Source organism: Hypomesus nipponensis, chromosome 26 (genome assembly GCF_054491055.1).
Source record: "Hypomesus nipponensis isolate SF chromosome 26, ASM5449105v1, whole genome shotgun sequence".
Taxonomy (NCBI): Eukaryota; Metazoa; Chordata; class Actinopteri; order Osmeriformes; family Osmeridae; genus Hypomesus; species Hypomesus nipponensis.
Genome location: NC_140386.1, coordinates 5,207,839 through 5,234,727, shown reverse-complemented (window position 1 = coordinate 5,234,727; position 26,889 = coordinate 5,207,839). Strand labels below are relative to the sequence as shown.

General features: G+C 43.6%; 3 protein-coding genes across 6 annotated transcripts; 2 read left to right on the top strand and 1 right to left on the bottom strand.

Moving 5' to 3' along the window:
- Window positions 1–2,291: 2,291 nt before the first annotated feature.
- On the bottom strand, window positions 2,292–10,640 carry rgsl1 (regulator of G protein signaling like 1). 3 transcript variants are annotated; one of them, XM_084692487.1, is made up of 24 exons: window positions 10,509–10,640; window positions 9,552–9,636; window positions 9,341–9,420; window positions 9,202–9,270; window positions 8,901–9,030; window positions 8,689–8,802; window positions 8,110–8,259; window positions 6,965–7,929; window positions 6,794–6,856; window positions 6,476–6,704; window positions 6,257–6,364; window positions 6,008–6,110; window positions 5,721–5,911; window positions 5,379–5,496; window positions 5,120–5,207; window positions 4,894–5,023; window positions 4,614–4,770; window positions 4,382–4,520; window positions 4,098–4,222; window positions 3,379–3,512; window positions 2,947–3,024; window positions 2,754–2,817; window positions 2,620–2,643; window positions 2,292–2,423 (listed from the first exon to the last, which is right to left on the bottom strand). In XM_084692487.1, exons 2-24 carry the CDS (start codon window positions 9,604–9,606, stop codon window positions 2,348–2,350), a joined length of 3,390 nt encoding a protein of 1,129 aa, XP_084548613.1. In that variant the 5' UTR covers window positions 9,607–9,636; window positions 10,509–10,640; the 3' UTR covers window positions 2,292–2,347. The 3 variants fall into 3 exon arrangements, with proteins under 3 accessions (XP_084548613.1, XP_084548611.1, XP_084548612.1); XM_084692485.1 differs by having other exon boundaries at window positions 4,894–5,207; XM_084692486.1 differs by having other exon boundaries at window positions 4,894–5,207; window positions 8,689–8,790.
- Window positions 10,171–13,339, top strand: glulb (glutamate-ammonia ligase (glutamine synthase) b). Its single transcript, XM_084692488.1, has 7 exons — window positions 10,171–10,381; window positions 10,876–11,052; window positions 11,227–11,388; window positions 11,505–11,651; window positions 11,741–11,868; window positions 12,136–12,335; window positions 12,443–13,339. Exons 2-7 carry the CDS (start codon window positions 10,887–10,889, stop codon window positions 12,759–12,761), a joined length of 1,122 nt encoding a protein of 373 aa, XP_084548614.1. The 5' UTR covers window positions 10,171–10,381; window positions 10,876–10,886; the 3' UTR covers window positions 12,762–13,339.
- A 9,331-nt stretch (window positions 13,340–22,670) lies between these two features.
- On the top strand, window positions 22,671–26,294 carry znf648 (zinc finger protein 648). 2 transcript variants are annotated; one of them, XM_084693068.1, is made up of 3 exons: window positions 22,671–22,826; window positions 23,954–24,125; window positions 24,240–26,294. In XM_084693068.1, exons 2-3 carry the CDS (start codon window positions 24,012–24,014, stop codon window positions 25,503–25,505), a joined length of 1,380 nt encoding a protein of 459 aa, XP_084549194.1. In that variant the 5' UTR covers window positions 22,671–22,826; window positions 23,954–24,011; the 3' UTR covers window positions 25,506–26,294. The 2 variants fall into 2 exon arrangements, with proteins under 2 accessions (XP_084549194.1, XP_084549193.1); XM_084693067.1 differs by having other exon boundaries at window positions 23,954–26,294.
- Window positions 26,295–26,889: the final 595 nt, after the last annotated feature.

Here is a 26,889-nt window from a genome sequence, read left to right as displayed (position 1 = left end):
GCTTGTGGCGTTTCTGCAGCTGCCTTGCAGATTAGTATCCCCCAAGTTAACAGATGGGAAACTAATGTTCTGCTAGAGATAGTCACGCGAGTTTTCGTGACGTTGGTGACGTTAGTGGCGTCAGTGACTGTGGCTAGCAAGTTAGCCACCGTTAGCTTCACTTTTTGCCACAAAAACGTAATTTCTACTTAAACCGTGCAATGGAACATAAATCCCAATACAACCAACGCAATCGCTACCGAGACGAACCTTTTGACATCGCCGTTGTCTATGTAGTCCAAATATTGAGGCATCCTTAGGGGGGCGAAAAGAAACAATAAATAGCCTAATAAATAATATATATGTGAGATAACAATGGTTTGTGCTCGCCGAAGGCAAGCACACCCCAACTAACTATCACAGGATGTAATGATCACAGGAAATGAGGCCGTTTTCGATGCCTTCAGGCCTAGTCAAGAAGTTGCCAATGTGGACCTGGCCCTCTTCAGGACTGAACAATAGAAGATCCTCATTTAGCGATGAAGGGGGTGTAGGGTGGTGGCAAATCTGATTACGTATCAAATCAGTACGAAAGTAAGCATTTGTGAGGGGTTCACTCTCTCATCCACCAGTGTTTACAGTGTAAAAGTAAAACCGATGTGGTCGCATTCGAATGAACTGACAAAAATGGCAATGTGTTTTGCAGATGATCTGAACTTCTCTGCAAAGTACTTTCATCTGGTAACTAATGCGCACACACAGTACACACAACTGAAGCATGGTAAGTATTCAGATCAATTCATCGTGTGTCAGTTTTACATCCTGTGAGAGTTTAACACTTGTGCTGCCTTTCGGGTCACATGACCCGAAGGTTCACAACAAACCATTGTCGTGTTGCGACAACTTTACCCCATACAAAAACAAATAAGCCTTTTCTTTTAACCTTCACGATGTGGGGGGTCTGAGACAGCCCGACGGTTAAAAGAAAATGCTTCACTTTGTTTTTGTATGCGGTAAAGTTGTCGCAATACGACGGTGGGTCACAATGACGGATGGGTTAGAATGACCCAAAGATGTCACAAGGGTTAGTTTTCATGTTACATCTTTACATGATAACCCTGTTGTGATGTGTTTGTTTTGATTGGCTGACATTGGATGCCCTTTGACCCTAGATTGACCCAGAGGTTGACTAGGACAAGCGGAAAAACCCAGAGATGAAAAAGCTAAAGTTAAAGGAAGTACACCTCATCAAACTGTTGTCCACTAAGGCAAGATAGGTGCAAAATATACTTTATTCATGAAATTCTTACAAATATCTTGTATTATAAGCACCAGCCATGCCATTTTACACCCGAGCACAGTGTTTTCAAACATGCAACATGTCATGAATTGTCTTTGGAATGTTTTAAAGAGTAATGGCTTCGTAAAGAATTTATACAAATATGATTTTTAAAGAAATATTTAATAACTTTGCTAACTCAAAGCTGCTAACAGAGTAATGTCAAATGCGTACATTGTGTATCTGTGAAAGTGAAACTTGTGTTTTGTTTTCTATATGAAATATGTATTTTCTCTTTCGTCCTCTTTATTGTGTATTGGAATCCTATAAATCCAGTCGAACTGGCTTGATGGTTGTTGTTTATTCACTTTGAGCACCATCTTCTGGTAGATTATGTACAGCAGCCGAAATCCTTTCCACTTCGAGGGAAAACACTTCTTGTTTAAAGTTAAAGCTTGTGTCATTTTCCTAACCAAAAGGGGTGGACCAGATGGAAGAAGCTTTTTCAATCAAACATTTTTCTACGTGACATAAACGATCTCCCGGCTCAGCTACGTTTGAATCTGGCAGACTAAAATATGTTGCTCTTTTACCGTGTCCAATATGACCATCAGTGACTGAAAACGTTTTTGGTGAGAGGGGCATATTTGTAATGAAACCCATGCCCCTGGCGCTTCTGCGTGTGTGTCTTAATGCAGGCGTGATGGGAGGGCGAAGGAAGATGAGCAGGAAGGGGATGATGAGAATGTCATGATGGTGATGATGAGGGTACTGACACTTACCGACTGGAATTATACAGCCTATTAATCAGCCCAAATGTAAAGTACCCCGAACACTCCAACGAAGGGGCTCACGTTGTAGAGCGACATCTTGGGAGGATCGACGGTGCAACTCAGTATCCCCAAAATAAAATCAAATAAAACTTGTAATACAGTACCCTATAAAATTACTAATAGAGAATGGCATTCATTCGCTGCCAAGTTTCTTGCCGTAGCTTTTGTAACGAATAAAGAACTCCACTTTTTTTCCACGGTTTCAAGCGGTACCAAACTTTTTCATCTTGCATTTTTATTTGTAAAGTTGCACAGTTTATTTGTGCTGGCCTTCCTCTAAGATCACAGAGCCTTCTAGGGTTATGCCGCCATCTGGGTGTGGTAGTTGGGTACTGCAGCAACAACAAAGCCATGCAACCTCGACTGTCATATACAAAATCGGTCGTATTGAGAAAACGACCCTAACATTTTATGCTTTCATTGATCCATTCCAATATGGCCTCCCACCAGTGACAGAGTGTGGATTGAGCTACGGTCCTGATTTCTGGGTGTCTACAGTAGCAGCTGTGGGGTGGAGAGGTGTCTTACCTGAGATGCGGATGGTGCTCAGAGCTAAGGAAACATTCGAGAGAAAACGTCATTCGCACAACCGCAGACTACACATGAGCGAGGGGTGATTATTATTAGTTTCAAACATATGTAGATGAAATAAATATACGTACATAGACTTTAAATGGACAGAGGAAATGGATCGATGGTGACTGGAGACCTTTGTTGGAAAATCTTCTACAATGGCCGGAGCAAGAACAGAAAAATAATGATATTTACCATTCAAACGAAGCAAAAAAGTGAGATTAATATGGGCTAATATGAGGATGCAGAGAGGCCAGTTGCAATGAATCAGCACTACTTTACCTTTGACCTCCGACCTGAACAGAGGCAGGATCAGTCTGAGGCCATGGTGGATGGTGAAGCGCAGAGTGGTTTGTTCCTCTGTGGACATTAAGGAACACAAGTACATACATTTCATTCACAAAGATCCCCAAAACCATTTAAAACCATCATTCAAAACCATTTCCCCCTTTGCATGTTTTTATTTATTACGTATGGTAAGAACAAGTATTTATACACTTTGGTAAATTGTAGATTCATGTCGATAGCGAAATACTTATATATACTTAATTACTGTAAGTCGCTCTGGATACGAGCGTCTGATAAGACTAAATATAATTAGTATTTTATATATTTTTAAGCCCCTCCTGTTGTAACAGTGCAATTTCCCCTCGGATAGACAAATTGCTGGTCTGCTCTACATAATGTCTAACAGTCAACATCTTAGGGGTTTACCTGCGGCAGAGGTGATTGTCTTGATTTTTCGATACTGGTCTTTCAATGGGTTCAAGTAGTCAGGGGAGGACAGCGGTGGCTTCTTTGTCCCCTTGACAACGGTCAGATTGTTTGTCACCTTCTGACAGCAAAACCTACCGAGGCAGAGGTTCCACGTAGTCAACGCGGATGGACAATATGAAGCAAACTCATTTAGGGAATAGTAGGAAAACCTCTTTACATCTGCCTCTGGCCTCTTCAACAAGGCCAAGGGTTCACACAGACTCTAAACCACAGACTAAGCATCCTATTTATATTTTCATATTGTACATTATACCCATGTTATACTTTAGATTCACTTTATTTTACATACCTGGCCCCTTGGTATTAGTTAGTATTAGTTCATTAGACTTTGCACCTTTTTGTATAGTATAGTTAGACTTGTTTAAACTTACACCACTTATTTAAGATTGACTCCTATATGTTGAATGTATGCACCTTCCTGCCAAAGTAAATTCCTTGCCTCTGCAAACTTTCATGGCGATTAAAACCCTTCTGATTCTGAAAGTGTTTGTTGAGGAGTTAAATTCATAATCTGAATATTTACGCATCTGGGTTGCATTAAGAGATAAATAGTTAACCCATTGCATCAATTTAACCATAAAAAAGTCAAATGCAGTCAAAATCTAAATTCAAAACAAATCACAGTAGAGAACTAAGTAGAGAAGTTGTTGTCTTACTTTCTCCAACAGAAGATCAGGTTGGGGAAGATGGAAAGGATGGCAGGGTGAAAGAGGCCACGGTCTACTTCTCCTTCCCAAAAATGCTGCAGAATGAAATCCCTCTGATTTTCGGCAATGTTGATCTGCAAAAAAAAAAAAAAAACACTCGTGTTCACAAACCGTAATCTCATCTTCAGACAAAACAACCACCTAAATATCAACACGTTTCTGTTCTCTACAGAGACACCGACGGTCGACATGGGATCGTTACCATCTCAAACAAATTCAAAGAGCCCGCGTACCCGAAGTTTGGGCGAGATCTCCGACTTGAGGAAGAGCATGACGATCATGTCCGCCTTCTTGTGCAGCATGTCGTGGTCGTTCTCCCCGTTCATACCTGCCGACTCCATCACCGCGCACGCGTCCGCCAAGCTCCGGAACCTGCCACACAGCCACACGCGCGCGGGTCAATTCACACAAGACACCCCGAGGGGAGCTGGGAAGCTCTCTTGGGAGGGTTGAAGGGAGGGCTACCTCTCACACTCCAGATAGAAGGACAGGTCATTGACCAGGAAGTCCACGACGATGACCTTGCGATTGATGACGCGTACTTTCATGGGGGCGTCCCCCTCTTCCTTGGGGGGCACGAGGTTGTCTGAGTGCGTCTGATTCAACATGACGTCAGAACAAGCTGGGGGAGTTCCAATGCATTGTTACCACCTTAAATCATTAGGGCACTTTCAAAAGGGGACTATCGACAAATGTTTCCCTCGCGGGCCCAAGGGTTCAGTAAAAGCTGTCAAAGAGTCTTTACCTTCTGAGAAGCTCGCGTAGCTGTGTCTCAGGTACTGTTCAAAAGTACTTCTCGTGGACGGGTCTTTCATGGCGTTGCGGAATTTGCAGACACTTTTAATAAATCGGGTGAGCACTCTCCAGACGTTCCTCTTCAAGGGCGAAAGGGGACAACGTTTCGAGATGAGCAAGTCAAACGCAAACAGGTTTACAGCCACCGAATGGACGAGGAGCCATGAAAGTCTGACCAGTTTGTTGTTCAGGAGTGTTGCTCTCTGGGTGGTGTCCGTGACCACTGTCGGACAGGGTGGAAAGGTGTCCTGGTACACTTTGAACCTGCAGCCGTACAAATACACACACTCAGACGGCCTTCCGCTGTAGCAAGATTGTCATGTGCATGTCTGTCTTACCATAAGGGTGAGACCTGAAAAGGTCAACTTTTGTTTCTTGTATGACTTCACACAACTAGCCTAAGCCTAGCGCCCCACATCCAACAGTGGACGGTACCATGTGCTTTCGAGAGACTTCGAAACCATCTCTTGGATGTTGTAGAGAGTCGCACAGGTGACGTGTTGCATTTGTGACACCTGGAAGATGATGTCAGCCTTGCACTGCAGGTATTTCACTGTTGAAGGAGTCAGGTTAGGCAGAGTGACAAGACAAACAATACGCAAAACAAAAAGAAACGTTTAGAGACTTGGGCCTTTAAACTTAGCAACAAATCATGGTATTTATAATCCCTCAAGTGGGATAAGTACAATTCAAAACAAGATAATTCCCCTACAAAAAAAAATAAAAAGACTAAATAAATAATAAAACAAAATAAATAAAAAGTAAAAAAAAATGTACTGGAGTCTCTCCGCAGAAAGAACCTATCCACGATGGCATGGACTTTGGTTCTTTGGGCTTTAGTATGATCCAAAGCCTTAAGCTTTTCCACTTCCTGTATGTACTGCAGGGGCCCATAGGCGTTATTTACACGCAAGAAGCGTTTGAAGAAATCCAAACTCACAGAAGACCTGAACACATCCGCAAATGACCTGGAGAGGACAGGTGAATGAAAAAGGTCAACGCAGGGTCCATAAAAGATTTCAATTCAGAGATGGACAATGTATCACCAAATAAAAAACGAATACCTTGGCCTCATCGAAGGCCTTCGCATGAAACTGCTGTTTTTCTTTAACATGATGGGAATTCTCTTTATCACAGTACTACTGGGTACTGCTTTTGTGGATTCACCTATTTTACATGCCAAATAAATAAATGAAAATACATCAGTTGGGGTTAGAAAATCGGTTAAATCCATACATGTTAACTGGTTTATTCTAGAATACATATATATTATATCTCGCATACTGTATAACCACTCGGGTTTTGATTCTTACCAAAGCTAGGCATCTTCTTATAATAGAGCTGGTAGTTTACACTTAGTTGTTCTGCTGCCTTGGTTGGATACCTCAACGCCAACAACTCAAATGGTAGATCAAATGGATCTACAGATGACAAATTCACATCCAGCGTCCGGTAGAGGCCAGCAAAATGCTCCGAGTTCATAACCCAGCTCTGAAGAGTCCACACATGTATGTCCTTGGACAAGCTCTTACCACACTTGACGTATTGCATGTGGACAGACCCTCCCCTAGTCACATCCTCGAGTGCCATCTGAGCCCAGCTCTCCTCGGACAACCTCGCTGCGTCATCGCCATGGCTACAGCAGGCCCGACACAGGGCCAGCGCCTGCCTCATGCGACTCCGCTGCTGCTCTGCTGTGTGGTGACCACTAGAGGTCAGCACCCACCCACAGTTTTCATCCTCACTCGTGTCATTATTAAACTAGTGGGGGAAAGAGGACCAAGTGTCAACATTGAGGACCTTGACAAGATTTGACTGGGGTAAAATATAGAAATACAAGACATAGTTACCACATGGGAACTGAAACAATTGTCCTCCTCGTCCAAAAATGCATCGTACGACACCCAAAGCACCTACAGAAAAAGAAATGCCCATCAGTATCTGAGGGGTTACTCAACTAAAAAAATATATATATATCTATGAGACTTGAATGCAGCTGTCTGGTCGTGAACCCACTTTACCTGGCAGATCTCATGTCTGGCTTTGTATATCCATGGGATAACCGCTCCAGAGGGAAGGAGTCTGCTAAGATGGCTGCTCGTCTCAGCCTGGAGCTGGACCTCGGTCTCCGCGCTTTCCGACAGGTAGCTATGGACGATCCTCCTGGCCACGGCCTGCTTGTGCCCGTCGAAGGAATCATCTCCCTGGGCCCTGAGAGAGATCCTGAGGAACAGCTCCAGCTCCTGCCACAGGGCCAGATGGCACAGCTGGGCTCGCAAGTTTTTCTCCCTCAGGAACGCGCGGAAGGGGCCGCCGGCCACGCCGTCCGCCGACAAGGCGAGCGTTAAGTACCTGAGGCCGTGGAGCTCCGGAGGGGAAGCTGGGACCGGGAGGTTAACGGGGAGGTAGAGGGCAGGGGTCTCCAGGCAGACGTGTGGGACGACCACCTCCTTCACCTGGCCGCTGCTCCCTTTGGATGTCAAAGGCGTCTTTTCAGGCTCGGCGTCCATCGCGACGTCCCGGGAGTCCATCCGATTGTGCACAACGTTGGTGCATCCCTCCCGGTCCGTGGCGCCCCCAAATGGAAGCCACTGGCAGAAGCTAGACTGAAGACCCTCAGCCTCCAGGGTTGCTGGTTCCTGCGGTTCCATCCACAGGAGCCTCTTGGTGTGTTTCGAACAGTAGGTCACCGTGGAACTCCCCCCAGGCGGCAGCCCCTCCTTCTCCTCCAGGCCCAGGCTTGCGTCCTGGGGAAAGGGTCTTAGATCCACAGCCGCAGCCGCAGCCTTGAGGGACGCTATGGAGTTGTACTGCTTAGCGACAGAGCTGCACTCAGATACACGTCGCATGGAGGTCTTGCAGCATTGCAGGAACTGAGGGAGCCAGTAGGCCTGGAGCCGCCGCAAGGCTTCGGCGTGCATCTGAGCCAAGACTTGCTTCCTGTCACTCTCAGGATGGTTCCCGGACATCATGTCCACAAAGGCATCTATCGAAAGGCGCGGACACGCGGCAACCGAAAGAAACCGGGGGTGGAAAAAAACAGGTCGTGAAATGGCGCAAAGACCGTTTTTCTAACCGCGGACGGTTGCGGACGAAAAACAGTCCCGTTGTAGCCGTTCTACGGGTGGCTGGAGTGTGGTGTGACGCGACGTGGGCCCGGTGCTACCTGTGGAGACGTGGCAGGCGGTGGGCACACTGGACCCGTCCCTGAGGTGAACTCCCTTGATCACAGTCAGGAGAGCGTGGTACCTGGGGTCCTCTCCATTCATCGCGAGCAACCGAGACACTCGGACACAGAACGCGACCAGCTCCTCGCCTTACATAAACACAAGAGTGTATTCAGAATCTGTAGACCCACACCTGCCGTACAGATGCCAGCTCTAACGCAATGATTAACTCCTTTCAGTTGACGTCTGTGTCAATCACAACTGATTGTCGTGTGATTTTAACCCTTGTGTTCTCGTCGGGTCATTCTGACCGGTCAGTCACTGTGGCCCACCGTCGTATTGCGACAACTTTACCGCATACAAAAACAAAGTGAAACATTTTCTTTTAACCGTCGGGCTGCCTCAGACCCCCCCACATTGCGAAGGTTATAAGAAAATGCTTTGTATTGGGTGAAGTTGCCACAACACAATAGGTGTGTTCGAGTTTATGCAGCTGCGCCGAACACACCTATGATGGTTTGTCATGCGACCCGAAGGCAGCACAAGGGTTAAGGGAGTCATGGCTGCAAAACACTGACCTCGAGATCTTTGCATGAAAGTGCAAAATCGATTCATTCCCCTGACACTGCCAATGCACTTCTGAAGTAGCCACTGGTCTGCCGTTGTCCAGTTTAAAACATCTGTATAATGTTCTTCAAGATCAAATCAAGGTGCATCTTATCTGCCACATCAACATTAGTTAGATATAACAGCAAACCCTGTGTCCTTAGCTTGTAATTGCCTTGTCTACCTTTAGAGTGATACTGTGAGAAGTCAAGGAGCTCTTTACAGAGCTCAAAGCATCTGAACAACTCGGTGTCTTTGAAAGAGGGCAGTCGATGGGCTGTCAGCCACTTCAGAAATCCTCTTCTGTTGACCCGCTGCCCCCATTATAGGTCATGGGGAATGTCCGCGTAATTATGTAAAACGTAACACAGTCATGTTTTATTATGATGGCAATTAACCTACTGAATTGATTATCAAGTCGAGTGAGTTGAACATGTTCAACTCACTCGACTTGATAATCAATTCACTAACGACAGTTGGCCTACCTGGCATATAGCAGGACACGGAAACCATTTGTTTCCTGACAGAAAGAAAACTGGAGTCTGTCCAAACACCTAAAACGGAACTGTTTTAAGTGGGAGCAAGCTGCATGTAATTACACTGATAATCAGTTAAGAATCTCACCGGTAAATTTAGAAATGTGTTGAAAAAATCCACGAAGACTACATCCCTTAAGATATCTGGCAGTTGGTCATCAATTTCACCTATAATAAAGGTGTGAATCGTGTTTTATATGTTGGCATAAATAACGACCACATGACAATGATCGATATTGATGGTGCGTAGCATATTTAGATTTAGACTAATGGAATCTCATTTGGCTTACACAACCTACCGGTGGATTTCATCGATGTTGACAGAGGCCCGTCTGTTTGAAGGCACCTATTCATTTTTGCTGGGATCACAGCTGCAGCCGGACTCTGTCAAATCGAGATGGAAATGATGTGAAAATGGATAAATGACGTAACAATCTGATTAGAAATCGGAATAGATTTTTTTTATGGAACTGTTGGATAAGATCATTTTGTATGGATTTTTTTTCAAATTGCTAGTTAGCCTATGTTAAAGCCGATTACATTAAATGTGTATTGTTCGTCAAGTAAGACGGACGTCTTAGACGTCGCAGAAATATGGGACACGTCTAGAACAAATTGTTCTGCTTAGAATTCATTGGATATTGACCACCCTTTGTTATCACTAGGCTGCGCCATTCGTCTGCTGATGCCCAAAGGCCTACAACTGTAGTTTCCAAGTAGTTAAAACAATTTCAAAATATATAGGCTATCTGTCCCACACTATAAATTTTCAGAGATGTTCATACAATGCTTAATGAAACAGTCGAGGGCGGAGTTAAGTGTGTTTTGTAACACAAAAAAACAGGCTGTAACAACATGTCCATGTAAATTGGGGGCAGGCTACGCTGACATAGTAAAACTCCTCACGATCCTAGACCAACCCATGAGTTCTCCATCACCTGAACACGAACGGATCACGTTTCTTTTTGGCCAATCAGAGACGGAGGGATCTGCACCCCACTTTATAAATCCGCCTTTGTGACTATTCTAACAAAAAGGGAATGGAAGACAATATCACTGCTATCTTCTTTCCGAAAGAACTACGCGCTGTGTCAGTCTTATACATTTGTTCGTCTTGATCTTACACTGGGTAAATATCAAACTGATTTACTATTTGAATATGCTGTTGGTTTTATTATATGATTTGCCTATAGCCAATATGTTACTTCGCTGTTACGTTCTTTGTTGATTGTTTAGGCTACTATACTCGATTTTACCTTGGTATAATCTTATAGTTTTTTTAGATCTGCCTCCGTTTGAGATGAGATGTTGACAGATAGGCTAATGCCATGGACCGTGTTATTGAAAACCTATTTTAAATGATCACTACTTGTTACAACATCGTGTTGTAACAACAGCAATGTTTATGTTGTGATTTGATGCGTTTCGCGTTTAGATTCGATTATTTGTTTTATGTCTACCTGTAACTTAGTGTAAATGTTACATCATAGCTTCCTGGAATCCTTTCATGTGATAACAACACTTGCCTTGAAAAAGAACAGAGGATTTTTTTATGCACCAAATGACACCAATGAAATGGTACCAATGAGAGAGAACCACCCAGCATTTGGCAATATTTTTCAGATTCTGTCAAAATGGCTACTTCATCCAGTGCCCAATTGAGTAAAGCTGTCAAGCAGCAGTATATGGACCTCCCTCAGGGTGACAAGGTTCAAGCCATGTACATCTGGATCGATGGATCTGGAGAGGGACTACGCTGCAAAACCAGAACTTTGGATTCTGAACCCAAAACCATTGAAGGTATGATTTGGATCACCAGCCTGGATGCCTTTTCTGTCTCCGTGGTTATTGGACCATATACAAAACAAATCTCTTGTCACATTTAACAGTGTTACCGTGACAGTAATGTATAATGTTAACATGAATCAGTGTTGAGTTGGAGAGATGAGAGTCATGGATGTCCCTATTTTGCAGAACTCCCTGAGTGGAACTTTGATGGCTCCAGTACCTACCAATCAGAAGGCTCCAACAGTGACATGTACCTAATCCCCGTGGTCATGTTCAGAGATCCCTTCAGAAAAGACCCAAACAAACTCGTTTTGTGTGAAGTGCTGAAATACAACCGTAAACCTGCAGGTGAGGAGAAATGTAGCCCAGTTCTTCGCAAATCCTGAACTCCATTCGGTGTGGTCGGCATTTGGTGTGTTTGACGTAAGGGTTTAGACTAATGACATGTTTACGTGACTTTTCAGAAACCAACCTCCGTCTGTCCTGTAAAAAGATCATGACGATGGTAGAAAACCAACACCCATGGTTTGGTATGGAACAGGAGTACACCATCCTAGGCACCGACGGGCATCCTTTCGGCTGGCCCTCCAACGGCTTCCCCGGGCCCCAGGGTACGTTAACCAAAGTCGAGACGGTTGAAGGTTGTGTAACCTGTGCAACTTGACTCGTGCCTAACCCCTAATGATGTGTCACTCAACAGGGCCGTATTATTGTGGGGTTGGAGCGGACAAGGCCTATGGAAGAGACATCGTGGAGGCCCACTACAGAGCCTGCCTCTACGCAGGTGTGGAGATCTGCGGCACCAACGCTGAAGTCATGCCAGCTCAGGTACTGGATTGTGGTGGAATTCCTATGATTAAATGTCTGAGGTCATAAGATTTTTTTTTTGCTTTCATCTTAAAGAATAGTCATTTTCTATTACAGTACAGTCGGCTCCATTCAAACAGTCTCTCTCTTAGCAAGGGGAACTATCGGATGTATTTAGCGAACCCCATGTAGCTGCTTTGACCCGATGCTGTGGTTTTGATAGGCGTTCACTGTACGTGTGGGTTGCACCACACTTACGTTTTTGTATGTTCCCCCGCTTCCTTGCAGTGGGAGTTCCAGGTGGGGCCTTCTGAAGGCATAAACATGGGGGACCATTTGTGGATTGCTCGCTTCATCCTGCACCGCGTCTGTGAGGACTTTGGCGTCATCGCCTCATTTGACCCCAAACCCATTCCTGGGAACTGGAACGGCGCTGGCTGCCACACCAATTTTAGCACCAAGGAGATGCGGGACGAGGGAGGATTGAAGTGAGCACTGCGAACGTATTTTGTTGTTGTTGTTGCCGCCGTTTGTTATCCATTTCTGTGGTCGTTTATTTGACCTCCGGGGTTAACCCTTTTCTCTATGGATACAGAGCCATTGAGGACTCGATCGAGAGGCTTGGGAAGAGGCACGACCACCACATCAGGGCGTACGACCCTAAAGGGGGTCTGGACAATGCCCGGCGCTTGACGGGTCATCACGAGACGTCCAACATCCACGAGTTCTCGGCGGGCGTAGCCAACCGCGGCGCTAGCATCCGCATACCCCGCGCTGTGGGCCAGGAGAAGAAGGGCTACTTCGAGGACCGCCGCCCGTCCGCCAACTGCGACCCGTACGCCGTTACGGAGGCGTTGATACGCACGTGTTTGCTGGCCGAGGAGGGCGACGAGCCCACAGTGTACGGCTCATGAACTTGGGCGGAATCCTCCAAGTGTCATGTTCCCATGACTGTCCGGGCCAGTCTTTTTTAGACACCCTGTATAGTGTAAGGCTTCAGCGTGTATGGATTGTGTTGTTATTTTTTTATTTTCAGAGTTTTACTTGACCTAAAGAGGAGAATACTTGATGTAGTCATTCATTCCTTTTAGCACGTTGTACAGTCCGTACCTTTTTAAATATCTCTGGCGTATATAGTCTACTGAAAGTTGATAATACTCAACATCCCTATTTTAGACATATTGTTACACTTTTTATTTTCTATGTATGCCGTTGTAGATGGTTCTTGTGATTGGTTTACCATAACTAACCAAGATACTGCTGCGTTTTCACTAATCCAGTTTGTGCTGATAAGATCACTCGTTACTGCAGCGCAAAGGACTCCAGATGCACATGCCTTCATTACCATTAGTCACAGTTCTATCTGAAAAAGGATTTTCAACTACTGTTTAGAGGCAGTTATGGTACCTGTTGTTTGTTCTGACAATGCAATAATTTTAACAATGTTTCGTTTTTAAAATTAAAACATTTGACATTTTGTACCAGAACAAAACTTGTGTTCTTTTTTTTTAACAATTAGCTCTGACTACTCAAGATCAGTCATTTGTACTTGTGGGAGACAAAAGGGAAACAAGACAAACTGGTACTTTGAAATGTGAGTTGCAAAGCCTGCTTTCATACTTGAGGTAAAGAATGAAGCACAACATCCAACACTGAATTATCTCAAATATGTTTTCCTGCATGGGCAGCAAATCCAATCTCTTGTGCCATTTAAGACGGTATGACAATATGACATACAAACATGTTCTAAAGCTTTCTCTTCTACCCCAAACCCATAAACTAATCTGAGTTCTTAAAATGTATTTCTACACACTTAACTGTTCCATAGTCTCCAATGGGACGTCCGTCGGTCCTCCTCAGTAATATTTTTCAAATTCGCCCTCAAACCTTCAAATATTTTGTAAGTACTGGAAAACACGTTTGCAAAATCACTGGGAATTGTGGGAATTGGAGTCTAAACCCACGCTTCCTGCTTCTGCCAGTTCAGGCAGGAGATTCAGGAGACGACTGCCAACAGGACAGAGCGTGCCCACCTCCAGGCCTGGTTCAGAGCACGCTGGCAAAGGGAAAGTTACAGGAAACAAATAGACAAATTAGGGCTCCTGTGTTTACAGCTCAGCTTGGTCTTGACAATTTCCCGTAGCTGAAAGCATTTCCTGTGAAAAAAAACAAGCTTTTTACATGAGAGAGTGATTTGATTGGCCCTTGAAATCGCCGTACGTGAATGGAAGATGACGTGGGATCAGTAGGCACGAGAGCCCTCTGTAGACGGATGCAACCCTTTGGGTGGACTGTTCGCATGAGCTCCCCTCAAGCCTGTCAGGAAAGGACAGAGGCATGGTCTGAGATGGTCATGTGCACATCACATGCTTGATTACTACTGCTTGATTACTACTGCTCCTCAGAGCGTATGCCCGAAATGCAATTAAGTGCTGCCGTCAAACCACGCTTGCCTTCAAGTTAACCTGGTTCCAATAAAGACAGATACAGAGCAACAGGCAAAGATTCGGATCTGGAGTATGCCTCTGTGTGTGTGCGTGTGTGTGTATGTTTGGGTATGTGTGTGTGTGCGTGTGCGTGTGCACAGGGGGTTTCAAAAGTACAAAATGAAGAGGTATGTAAAAACAATTCAAGGATGGGAATGGTCAAGAAGAAAAAAGGACAGAAAATATAAATGCCATGCATGAGAACTGGAGGCTACAGCGCGGTTGCCATGGCACCCACAATCCGAGCTTACACAAGCTGTTCTTGTTCTTAGATTGGAAGCGAAGGGGCGGGGGGTGGGGTGCCAGCTGTTATGTAACTGAAAGCATGTCAAATGTACATACTCCCCCTTTAGAATAGACGGTGAATGATGAGGTTCTCCTGAAAACAAATAGCCGGGATCCCTTTACACATACACGTACAGCGATGGAATCGGACAGACCTGTTAAGAGACCGGCCCTCCCTCATCGAAACGATTAAGTTCTCCAAATGTTTACTTACCTCTCCTTCTCCACCATCGGGCCTGTGCACATTTCTTTTGTAAATGGTCAACCACTATTTGTCATGTGAGCCGCAATCTGATTATGAAGGTCTTAGTAGTGAAAAGGGCCGCACAGTGAACAAAATCTCTCAGGGCTTAAATTGAAGTCTGCTGCTTTGGGTTTCAAAGAAAATGAGACACCATCCATGGCTTAATCAATCTTATCAATTTTAAATGCATGTGGAAAAAAAGATGCGACTTTGCTGGCTCACATTGGAAACACGGGCCAGAACCCTCAGTACAACAGATTGTAAACAACGGACAGTCAGGCCTTGTTTCTTACCCATGCAACAGTCGTTGTCGTCCCCCCCCCCCCCCCCCGTAACACTGCCTGCTTTGGGGACATTTTTTGGGAAAACCAATGTGATGTGCTGTGGCTGATGGTTGGGAACTAGGGCAGCTGTGAAAGCAGGGCCGTGTCAGGGTGACGCTGAAGATCACAGGACGGCTCGGGGGTAGGGGTGGGAGTGGGGGGGGTGGGGGGTGGGGGGGAGGCGACAGAGACAGATTTGACTCCAACCTCCCGTTGAGTACAGAGTGTCACCAGAGGTTTTTGAGCACCGATGTGCTGTTATCATGCTTGCCTGCTTGTGTGGAAACAACAAACCCAACAGGTTTTATCTGAAAGGAAATCCATCCCTAATCTTTCTTATTCCCTACTCAGCTGATCTACCTACCTAACCCTAGCCCTGTCTTAAGTGAGGGGGGGACGGGGGGGGGGGGACGGTTTGTACACATTTTGTTTTGTTTGTGGGAAGATTCAGCACACCAGGGATAGTGTCAGAGGGTCCCAATTCACCGTGATTTTCCACGTACTTTTCCAGAGGGTGTTCCTGGCCAGGAAGAGACTACATCCTCAACTTGACTCCCCCACTCCCTTAGTTTACAACCGCTTGACCTTCGACCTCTGACTCTCAGCTGCTGGGAGCCAAGTACCCCAACCCCCGAACCAGTGGCCTGTTTGTTCCTCAGTGCTCAAACGATGGCTAACCTGGCTAACCTTAAACCCTAACAAAAGAAAAATCTTACATTCCTGAATTGTCTCTCCTGTTTTCCTATTTGATCGTATAGTGTCATCTGCAGCATGTTTGGGGCCTTAGGGGTAGCTGTACAGATCACTGATGAGGAATGGGTCTATGCCACAGGACGGGAGTCCTGTCAGAAGTCTGGTAACATTGGCCCAGGCAGTGGAAAAATGGAAAGGCCTTGAGCCATACTACTTGTCCCCCGCAATCAAGACATCTTTATGCAAGTTCAGATTCCACAAAGTTTAATTACAGCTGGGTGCAAACAGGCAGGTGTCGAGGCCCAAGGGCCTTTTAATGTGACAAGAATGTCTGACAAGGAACATAGCAGAAGTACAAGAACGTGGGTATTCAGGTTCCTGATTAAAATTGGTCTTGTGCCAAAGGTATTTGGATGAAGAGAATTTGCATAGTCATTTTAACATGAAAGTTCGTGGCGAACTGTGTCCAAGCTATTTGCACCCATATGTTGCTAGCACCAAATATTAATTCCATTGATGTCATAGTTAAATCAAAGTAAAAGAACACCCCCCCCCAAAAAAAAGTGGAAGGACCAGTACCAAGGGGTAAAAACATGGCAGCAATGGTTTTATGTTGTTTTTAATATTTCTAACCCTAACCCTTATTGTAGAATTTAGTCTGCAAAATTGTCAAGCCTAAATGTAACTTGCTCCAAGTTACCTGTGCCTATTTTTTATCAGCGTACCCTTCAAACGTTTTATTTGTTAGAAACTACCCTGGGTGAGGGACCCATTCTTCTCCTACAGCTTTGAACTCTCAAGGAATGTAAAACTGGGTATAACTGTGACCCCCTTCCTGCGAGAACTTGTTTCGTGCACAGCAGCGTATTGTTCCTGCTTTAGTGTCTGTGTGTACCAGTAGCGCTGAAAGCTCCTCCTCCTCTCCAAAGGCAGAAGGGGGTGGGGGGAGGGGTGATTGGGGTTCTCTTATCCTGTTTTTGTAGAACTCCCTGGTGTCAAATTGCTTACTCTCAATGAGAACAAAATGTTCTCAGTCTCAATGCATGTGTGTGCTGTACTTTTCTTTTCTTCGGCATGTCCGTGCCTTTTCGTTGTGCTGAACCGAACGTACGTCCGTGAAAACAACACCGGGTTCATTTTTTGCTCCCAGAATAGGGACCTTCGTGTAAGAACTTGAGCAAAACTGATCAAGGTTTTTAGTTCCCAGTGTTTTTCCACTGGATTTCTTCCAGGAACGTCTTTGTGGTGCTTTTAAAGACAGCCTCCTGTTTCACTTTTACCCCCACCTTACGCCACCAACCCCCTAATTTACAAGCACTTGCACATTTGACCCTCAACTGAAGTGACCAAAGTATACCACCTCCTAACCAAATGCTCAGATTTCTCAATGGCTGAAGGACTAGATGAACTGATTGAACTTTAAGCGCAATGGAACGATCTCCTCTGCTCTCCTAAGTATTGTTCTCTCCAGTAGGTCTGACTTCTCAAGGGACAACTCAATCGATGGGTACACAAAGTACAAAGAAGGAATGCATAGGACATACTATGATGCTCCAAACCAGAGGTCATGCATTTCTATCTATGTTGTGCATATATGGTTGGGTGGATTCCCATGACACATTATGTTGTGCTCTTCACCATGATAACACGTGTCCGACTTACATTTGGGTTAATAATGTAAATAAACAATCTGCTCTATTTTCTCCATATCTCGTCAAAAGGACACCCTGGACTACTACGTTAGTGGGGATGCAAACTCGGAAAGAGATTGACAAGTTGTCAGAGCAGTGTAGCTCCATTCAGTTCTAATTGTATGATCGAAACACGTTTCAAAGGGAGTTGTGAAAAAAACGTTCTGGATGTCAGAATGATGCTGCACCCCAGCGGGCAAAGACATGAAGTTTGACGAGCTTCATTCACAAGTCTTCACCAGGCCAATATCTTGCCCTCCAAGAAGTCTCTACAAGTATGACCTTGGTTGATCGAGACAAACACATTTTGTGAGCCAAAGAACAGGGCAGGAGCGGTACACACATTGAGAAAAACAAACCAATTACTAAAGCTCAATGGGACCAAATAGGATGCATTGCGAGGTCACATGTTTCGTATCAATTAGCCTTCAACTGTAAAAAGAGCGTAGCCTTCTGTAGGTGTAAAAGGATCTGGACTGTGTATCGTACTGCTTGTGTTTTTATTGTCATGAGCTCTACTTCTTTCATACAAAAAACAGCAATAAGAAAACAGGACGTCACGCTCCCTAGAGTGACGTAGTTAGACTTCTGAAAGGAAAACAATTAAACAAAACAGGTCAAACTTCTTTAGCACGTTAATCCATTATGTCACTGTGTGCCAGTTAAAGAGAGGGCTCGGCTCTGTGACTTAGCTACAATGAATTCGGCTCCGCCAAAGGTTTCCAGTCGAGCGTTGCTTCCTCCCACCTATTCCTCGTTGTTTCACGTGTGTTTGAACTTGCCCCCAAGGAGAGAGTGTGACAGTATGACAGTGCGTCATCTCACCCTTCGGCATTGTGCTAACTCTCGAGCCGTAATCTCGGACATTCTGTGCTGACACTTCAGCATGCTGAAGTGTCCCGGGACACAATCAAACAATGTTGATATTCAACACGATCAGATATCTCCCAGACAATGTCCTTCATTTCATCTGTGGTGGTTCTGAGACCACACAGTTGACCTACTGTTGTTCCTGCATTGAGAAAGGCCTTGTGAAATGAGTTGAAACTGGCAGACTGAGTTCTAGCCTACTTGCTGTCTACATCTAGCATATTCCAAGTTCCAAGTGCTTAGGATTGGTTATGTTATTACAGTATACACATATAATGCTTGCCAAAACACAAGGCCTGCCCTTTCTCAACACTGGTCTTTTGGTCAAGTCTGTGTAGCTCCTGAACAAGTTACAGTTCATATGCATGGCAGAAATCTTCAGACGTTTTTTAAATTGCTAATGGGATGATTAGGAAGCTCTCTTTAGCACTACACAACCAGAAATGATTGGGCTGTTGTCCATGGTGATTTTTTAGGTCACAGGCTTACTGCTAGTAAGACAGTAGTGTTGTATAGTAACGACCAAAAGAGCAGTCCCACAATGTACCCCACATTCCTACAGCAAAAGTGGAACACTGGAAAATTCCAGCTCAGAATATGTTCTCAATTAGGACTCCATGACTCCAGAATTCAAGAACCAGACACAGAATGACTTTGCACTTTTTAGAGAATGTATATGTCTCATGTCTAACCCGTTTTAAAGTATTTTACTTGAGCATTTTACACGTACATGTATTCGTTTAGCTTTATCCAAAGCGACTTCCAAAAGAGAGATTTTACGTGATGTTTCCCATCAGCATTAAGCAGGGGCTTTGTGTGTTTACGGAACACTCTGAAACACAATGCCTGTCACATAAATCGACTGTTGCTTAAGTACAGAACATTGCTTGGAGATTCAATACCAAATATTCAAAATCAGCAAAGAACCACAGGCTTGAACTTTGGAGTCGCATGGTGTCACTTTGTACGTGCAATTTGTTTGCAGCTGGTTTGAAGAAAAACATTGGGATCTTCAATACATACAAACACACAGTATTCCAATGAACTCTGTTTTCATTCATCTCAACAGGAATCTCCCAAATTATACAGGACACAAGGAAAAAAATCTTCAATGTTGGTTCAGCTTGGATCTCGCAATACGAACACATGACTTGCGTTCACATGACCACATGGCAGCTTTGTTTAGACAGCTTCTTAATGACAAAACAACATGCAGACAATTAAATATGATTTGACTTTTGGTATGTTTCAGTCAAACTTTTGACCACAAACAGAGAATATTACAGATTATGCGGTTAAACTTTCATCATTATAGCAAACTCGACTTTTGAATCACATCAGACTAACTGGACAAGGTAGCCTACTCAACGAGACAATCCATGTATAGATTATCACAAGACCAAGATTTACATCCCCTGCCACGCGTAGGGCCTACTGTTTGACATTGCTACATAAATGTCTAAATGCCATTTCAAAAGACATGTTTTTTATTCTACTGTGACAGTGAAACTATATTTAGTCTCTTTTGTCAACAGGATAGTGGGGTTCCACACTTATGACAGACAGCATCACTCGATTCCGACACAACAGCTCTTATTAGAGTAATCTTTTAAGGACATGCTTTGAGTCTGCATGTTATATTTAACACTGTTACGGTTGGTTTGCCTGATATTACACCGTTTATCTTGTATAATTATTATACACGCTACTGAACGATGGTTTTTGAAAAGAATATGTAGGCCCACGCATGGGACAAATTAAATAAGGCTGAATCTGCATCACCTATACACACCAATTACACGTTGGAAACATGTATTGCACCTTGGGGTTCCTTTTAAAGTAGAAGTTTTGAACACAATGCTGCATTTACTGTATGATGACTTCCTACCTGGCCGCTTGGCTCCATGTTGTTGGTGTGTCTGGTCAAGTCTGTGATATAGTGGTCTCTGGTCAAGTCTGTGATATAGTGTTTTTATTGTTGCTTGCTTTTCTACAGGTACAGTTGCACTTATAGCGGTTCATGTTGATTAATTGTAACTTGCTTAACTACGTGCACTTAAGGTTCTTCCTTTGGGCACTTATTTTGGTTGTTCACGATATGTCCTTCATGTTTTCGCTACTCGCAATGTTTTTGGGGCTATCTTGTGGTTATTATCAGTGACCTATGTGCTTTGTAAAGCTTTCTCTTGGAAGTTGCTTTGGATAAAAGTGTCTGCTAAATGTAAATGTAAGTCTGAAGCGGGCCTGTTTCACAATAATCAGTTATGTTAGTTAATGCTCTCTATGTACAGCACATCACTGAATGTTTGCTTGTACATGGATTTTGTTTTGTTTGTTTTTTTTCACTCTGCACACAGTGCACCTAGAGTAATGGCCATTTGCCATGACCCCAATGACCAGGGAAGTCAAAAATGGTGTAGGTGGAGACACTGATTCAGAGGTCCTCATCTTGGATACAACCCAGAAAAGCTGGGTTAGTAGCATACATGGCCATTTTGACCAAAATATACATAAAGGGGTGCGGATTAACATTATTTCACGGGGCTCAATCACAACTATGTAATCAAAATAATTGAGAAGATACAAAGATGAAGCTTGCATTGCTATATTTAAATGAATTGACGATCGAGCACCATAGCATGCAGGTCTATGTACAATAAATGGAGCAATTGGGCCCTCTTGTGGTAGATAACGGTACTGCACGTGTTTACCAGGCTTCTACTGTCTCCCAGTGCCCCTGGCCAATGACATAGAGGTATACTGTACAGAGAGTTCTCCCTGTGTAATGTACACGTATTTAGAGGCAGCTGCTCATACTGGTATGACTCGGATGGAACTATGATCTTTTAAGAATATGTAAACACACAACAAAGCAGTCCGTGAGAGTTGATTTATCGTGTCTTGTATGACTTTAACTTTACAAATTGGCTGTAACATATTCCAGGACAACTGCAAACATCTTCCAGTGTGGATATCAAAGAGCATTTAGGCTACTATTAATCCCTTTCATTGTATCACTAACCCCTACGAAATGTTTTTTTTAATTGTATTCCTCCAATGGCTCATGTTATTTATGAAACTCATCATTTGCAACTGGCTGGGGTAAAGTGTGGGAACATGGTCAAAGTAATCTATTGAAAGAATGAAATTGTGCAGATTCCTGAAAGCTATTTTGTTGCTTCAAAACCAGGCGTTCAGACAGGCAGGGAGACAGACAGGGAATTGGAGTCATGTTGAAACAGCAGACCCGACGAAGAGGAAGAGTGATGGCCTGCAGCAAAACAAGTTTTTCCCACAAAAATGGGCCATGGCCAAAAAGCCTCAGGTTGACTCATTCATTGTATCTTTCACTCGTTTTCTTACAGCAAACAATGAAAATGGGTCCACAACACAAGTCACGGATTGGGCACTGTGCTTCTGAGTGCTTTGTGGTCTCAAAACCACACGATGGCAGCAACGTCCAAGGTTATCCACGGCAGGCTGTCCAAGACCTGAGACTACTTGACCTGACTTTTTCTAAAACCAATCTATCCTCTATCTACAAATAGAGGGTCATTTTGAATACAGTTGTCTGCAATAGCTCTCAACTGCAGTATAAGGATACCTATATGTGTCAATGCATACAAAAATAAGTAGATAAAACAAAACAAAACCAAGACATTATGAATCGACTTCTCTTAATGTGATTCTAAAAACAATCCTTATTTGGATTCCACAAATGACCATACTATTTTAAACTACTGACAACATGGTTTAGTTATCAATCGTGGGCCGGCCAATGTAGTCACTGTGAGGTCACGACTGACAATATTCATAAAGTAACTTGACGACTTTGTGAGGTGGCTGGTCTTGCTCCGTGCCATGTGTCCTCACAAAAAAAACAGCACATGAAACTACACATGGGCGACAACAAGGACAAACGTCTACTGCCCCCTGTTGGCCAGACTATGTATCTGCACCACAGACTCAAGCTTTCTTGTGGTGGCTATTTCAGGTGGGTGAAATTATGAAAATATGCAATGTAGTCAAGCCATCCAATTGCTATTGCAATTCTATTCATAAATCACTATTGTCCAAAATACATGGATTGATCGATATATTGATTGATCGAAAGGTGATCCTCCAGAGATGCCTTCGAGTTGAATTCCATAATAACGTCATAATATGTTGACGTAAACTAAAGGAAACTGCTAAGTGCTAAGTGTTGGATCCGTGCGCGTGGAAGCACGCTGATGTCCACTAGACATATCGCTCACACGAAACCACGCCCATTCAATTCTAGCCATCTGCTTGAATGACATGGATTGCTGTAGGAGGGGAGTAATAAGTTGGCCACGGGGAAGATAGAGGTGAGTCGACGAGACGAGTCAACTCTACACAGCTGAAGGTAAGGGGACATGACGTGTGGCAGCATGACAGATGCTCAGCTGAGAAACGTTCTAAAAGCCATGAACATTCAAAATACTGGTTAGTGTGAACTTGAGGTGAATCCATAGATGCTTATCAGCCTGTGTTTAATTATTTTCATTTTTGTCTAAAACTCACCAATTGACACGGCATAGGCCTATAAAATGTTTGACTGCAGATGTTAGCGGCATAACAAAATCATTCGAGAAAATTGGAATTTAAAACATGTTGCTCCTCCACACAGGCTGTCAAAGGTTCATGAAAAGAGCTAAAGACGCAAAGAAATGCACTTGGCGTCTAGCTATTCCAATAGCCTTCCACGGATATATTGAGAATGTAAAAGAACAAATTTCTAAAGTGTAATCAGTTTTAGATTGACTTTTATTTAACAAAATGTTTAGAAGTTTAAAACTTTGAATTCTCATTTATGACTTTTGTGCCACTTACAATTCTAGCTATACACTGACCTAATCCTAAACTGACATTGTACATACTAATCCTAACCCATGAATGCCTATGTATGAAACAAGCCTTTGGGTCAGTTTGCACATAAGGTCGGCTACAGCTGCAGTACCGCAGCACGACAGATGAACTCAGCAAGGATTACTGAGTCACTAAATGTATTCCATAGTAGGTAAATTTTGATTATGCCATTTTAGGTACTTTAAAATGAATAAAGCTTGAAAGCTTTGTTTTGTTAGTTGCATAAAATTATTAAAACCCCAAACAAACTTTGCACCAAATAAATCAGAATTTACATTTGTGAGTGTACATAATTTCTGGCACAACCACAAAGTCTAAAATATAAATGACATTCATATTTTACATACACTACTCCAAATGCATTTAGTTTTAAGTTAGATTGCATTACTTCATGGTGTTCTCAATGCAATATGTCATTATATTTCACAGTTCTCCATGTTAATGATGTAATTATTGTGAATTTATTGTTTCATGGTATTGCTTATTCTTACAGTGTAATTAATGTGATCATTTGAATAATGTGAAAAGTATATTTTATAGTTTAGTCTGGAATAACATTCTAATGTATACAGTGCAGCCCACAATATTAATTGTTAAATGTATTTGTTTGTTTGTTCTTTTTAGCCGTTGGAGTAGAAAAGAAGGAAAACCTGCACGTGCATCCATCCCTGCAAAACTGAATATGTCTGATAAAACACCCTCAAGGTTTTTTGATAAAAAATACATTTCGAAAAGAAGCTTCAGGAAAAACATCATAAGCAAAAGACATTATGTCCCTCAAGTGTCCTCTGTGGATGTAGGTGACAGTGGCATTTGCACAATCGATGGTGATTCTGACTCATCTTATAATGATGGTGCCAACTCCCTCTCAGAGAATGGTAACATTGAAATGATCTATTTAAACCCCCAGACTCCTACTTGGACTCTTGCAGAGAGGTTTGCTGAACTTTCATCTGGAGAAAAGGGACTTTGTTCAGAAGCTTTCTGTGGTCCAGGTTCCCCTGCGCCTGAAAGAAACAGTGTCAGTAGAAGAAAGGGATCCGATGGTGACACCGTGCGCGAGAAAATAGCCCGCTGCATTTCGAACAAAAGTCACGACCTAAGCAAATATGGTAGCACCCATCCAAAACTGCCAAAGGGGACCACACTCGATGCAGTACATCCAGAGGCACCCTTGGGTGTATGTGGTGACAGGGAGGTAGAGAAAGGCGGAGGAAATCTCCCTCTCAAAGATGTAACTATGTTGGATGCCTGCGAGGATGGCAAGGTGCCGCTGGTTTTTGCGGCCATGAAAAAACGGGGGGTGGAAGGGGACTCGGAAAACCGCCCTTACAAGTGCACCCACTGCAACTGGGCCTTTAAGAAGTCGAGCAACCTCCAGAGCCACCTGGACACGCACAGTGGCCTGAAGCCTCACGTTTGTGAGCTGTGCGGCAAGGCCTACTCTCACCAAGGCACCTTGCAGCAGCACAAGCGCCTCCACACGGGCGAGAGACCGTACCACTGTCCCTTCTGCGTCAAAACCTACATCTGGTCGTCTGACTACCGCAAGCACATCCGCACGCACACCGGCGAGAAGCCGTACGTCTGCGACGCCTGCGGCAAGGATTTCGTGCGCTCCTCGGACCTGCGCAAGCACGAGCGCAACATGCACACCAACGACAAGCCGTTCCCTTGCGCCGAGTGCGGCAAGACCTTCAACAAGCCGCTCTCTCTGCTGCGCCACGAGCGCACCCACCTGGGTGAGAGGCCTTTCTGCTGTCCCGACTGCGGCAAGGCGTTTGCCGTGGCGAGCCGCATGGCGGAGCACCAAAAGGTCCACACCGGCCTGAGGCCGTACACCTGCGCGGTGTGCGCCAAGTCCTTCACCAAGTCCTCCAATCTCCTGGAGCACAAGGCGGTTCACAGTGGCGTGCGGCCCTACAAGTGCTCGGAGTGCGGGGTGGCCTTCGCTATGGCGTCGCGCCTGGTGCGCCACCAGCGCGTCCACACTGGAGAAAAGCCCTTCGTCTGCACGGGCTGCAGCATGAGCTTCAGTCGCACGGCCGCCCTCAAACGCCACCAGGAGCAAGCGTGCGCCGGAAGGATCTTTGTCTGTGTGGAGTGCGACAAGTCTTTCCAGTGTGCCTCACAGCTCACGCAGCATATGCAAAGCCACAAGTCCAAGAATGCCTGATTTGATTGGAGTGCTCGCCAAGACCATTGTTACACCTTACTTTCTGCAAAGCCCATTGTTAAAACAATGTGTTCCTTTAAAATCAGTCGGTAGTACAGATATTATGTGTAACCACAAATATTTGTGAGGTGTGACTGTTGCTGTTGTTGTTGTGCTTTTTGTCCAATCGATACACAACACTAGAATAACAGATTGATCATAATTTCATAGAGCTTATGCACAAAGAGTGCACATATAAAAAGTTTTGTTCGGTTTTATCTTCTTTTTCAACTACAGAGCTTTGAAATTCACTAAATCATCCTTCATTTTTACCTCAACACGCCAAGTCTTCCAGTTCTTCCAAACTGTCATTTTGTCAATTTTTCAACTTGTTTTGCTCTAAACAGTTATGAAACCTAATTCATGATCAAAGATAGTGTGCACACAATGTGCGTCAATGCGATGGGGACATTCTGTTACTGTTTATTCCTTTTTGTGTAGATCAGATGGACTGAAAAGGAACGCAGGACCAAATTACATTGCTCGAAACATCAATTGATTGTACATTCTTTTTTGGATTGTACACCAATTTATGAAGTGGTGATCATTTTACATATTTGGACACAAATGAAAATCTTGTTTTAAAACTTGATTTATACTATACCTCTTGGTGAGTTTCAAAATATCTGTTTTTAGTTTTGTCATTTGAGTATGTCTCTGTTTTAAATAACTGAGCTAATGTATCCAATTTTGAGATTGTAGATGTATTTAATGTGGACAGTAAAGTAATAAGACTAGGGCTAAGACTCACTTGTGTCTCACTTTTTGTGTGGATTTGGTAGATTTGTTAGAAAAATATGAACCAAATTACATAGCTCCAATTATGGAACAATTATGAAGTGTTTTGCATTAATTGGTTTGTTAGATCTATCACTGATCATTTTGACAAAAAACACCATATTGCATTTGAGCTTCATCTGAGCACTAATTTAAAATGAGTCCTACTTGTTTTTATTCTTCTTCCATAAGTATGTTTCAATTCAATATGATTTATTTACCAAAACAATATGGATTTATTAATTTTATTTTGGAATAAGCTTTGTTTGACAATACTGATACAGGAAACTGCTTTGTGCAATATAGAACAGTACCGACTGGTTTAATTAATTATCTTAGAAACCAGGACATGTAATGTCCTCATTTTGGGGATGTGAACATCTTTAATAATTGTTTTAATACATCCCTTGATAATATTTAATCCCAAAAGGTAAGCCACAATGAAATATTTGGTCTACTGGGTGAATTCAAAATGAATATTTGAAACAATGTAACAAGACCATGTATAGTATTGTACATATATATATGCACAATATGGCTTAATATCACATTGTACAGTTTACACAAC

Excerpts from the sequence above, each read along its gene's own strand:
- glulb (XM_084692488.1), top strand. The coding sequence starts at position 10,887 with ATGGCTACTTCATCCAGTGCCCAATTGAGTAAAGCTGTCAAGCAGCAG. Across the intron at positions 11,652-11,740 it reads CGGCTTCCCCGGGCCCCAGG|GGCCGTATTATTGTGGGGTT; the intron begins GTACGTTAACCA and ends GTCACTCAACAG. Across the intron at positions 12,336-12,442 it reads CGGGACGAGGGAGGATTGAA|AGCCATTGAGGACTCGATCG; the intron begins GTGAGCACTGCG and ends CTATGGATACAG.
- znf648 (XM_084693067.1), top strand. The coding sequence starts at position 24,012 with ATGTCTGATAAAACACCCTCAAGGTTTTTTGATAAAAAATACATTTCG.
- rgsl1 (XM_084692485.1), bottom strand. The coding sequence starts at position 9,606 with ATGAATAGGTGCCTTCAAACAGACGGGCCTCTGTCAACATCGATGAAA. Across the intron at positions 3,025-3,378 it reads GACAATCACCTCTGCCGCAG|AGGAACAAACCACTCTGCGC; the intron begins GTAAACCCCTAA and ends TAATGTCCACAG. Across the intron at positions 2,424-2,619 it reads GAGCACCATCCGCATCTCAG|TACCCAACTACCACACCCAG; the intron begins GTAAGACACCTC and ends TTGTTGCTGCAG.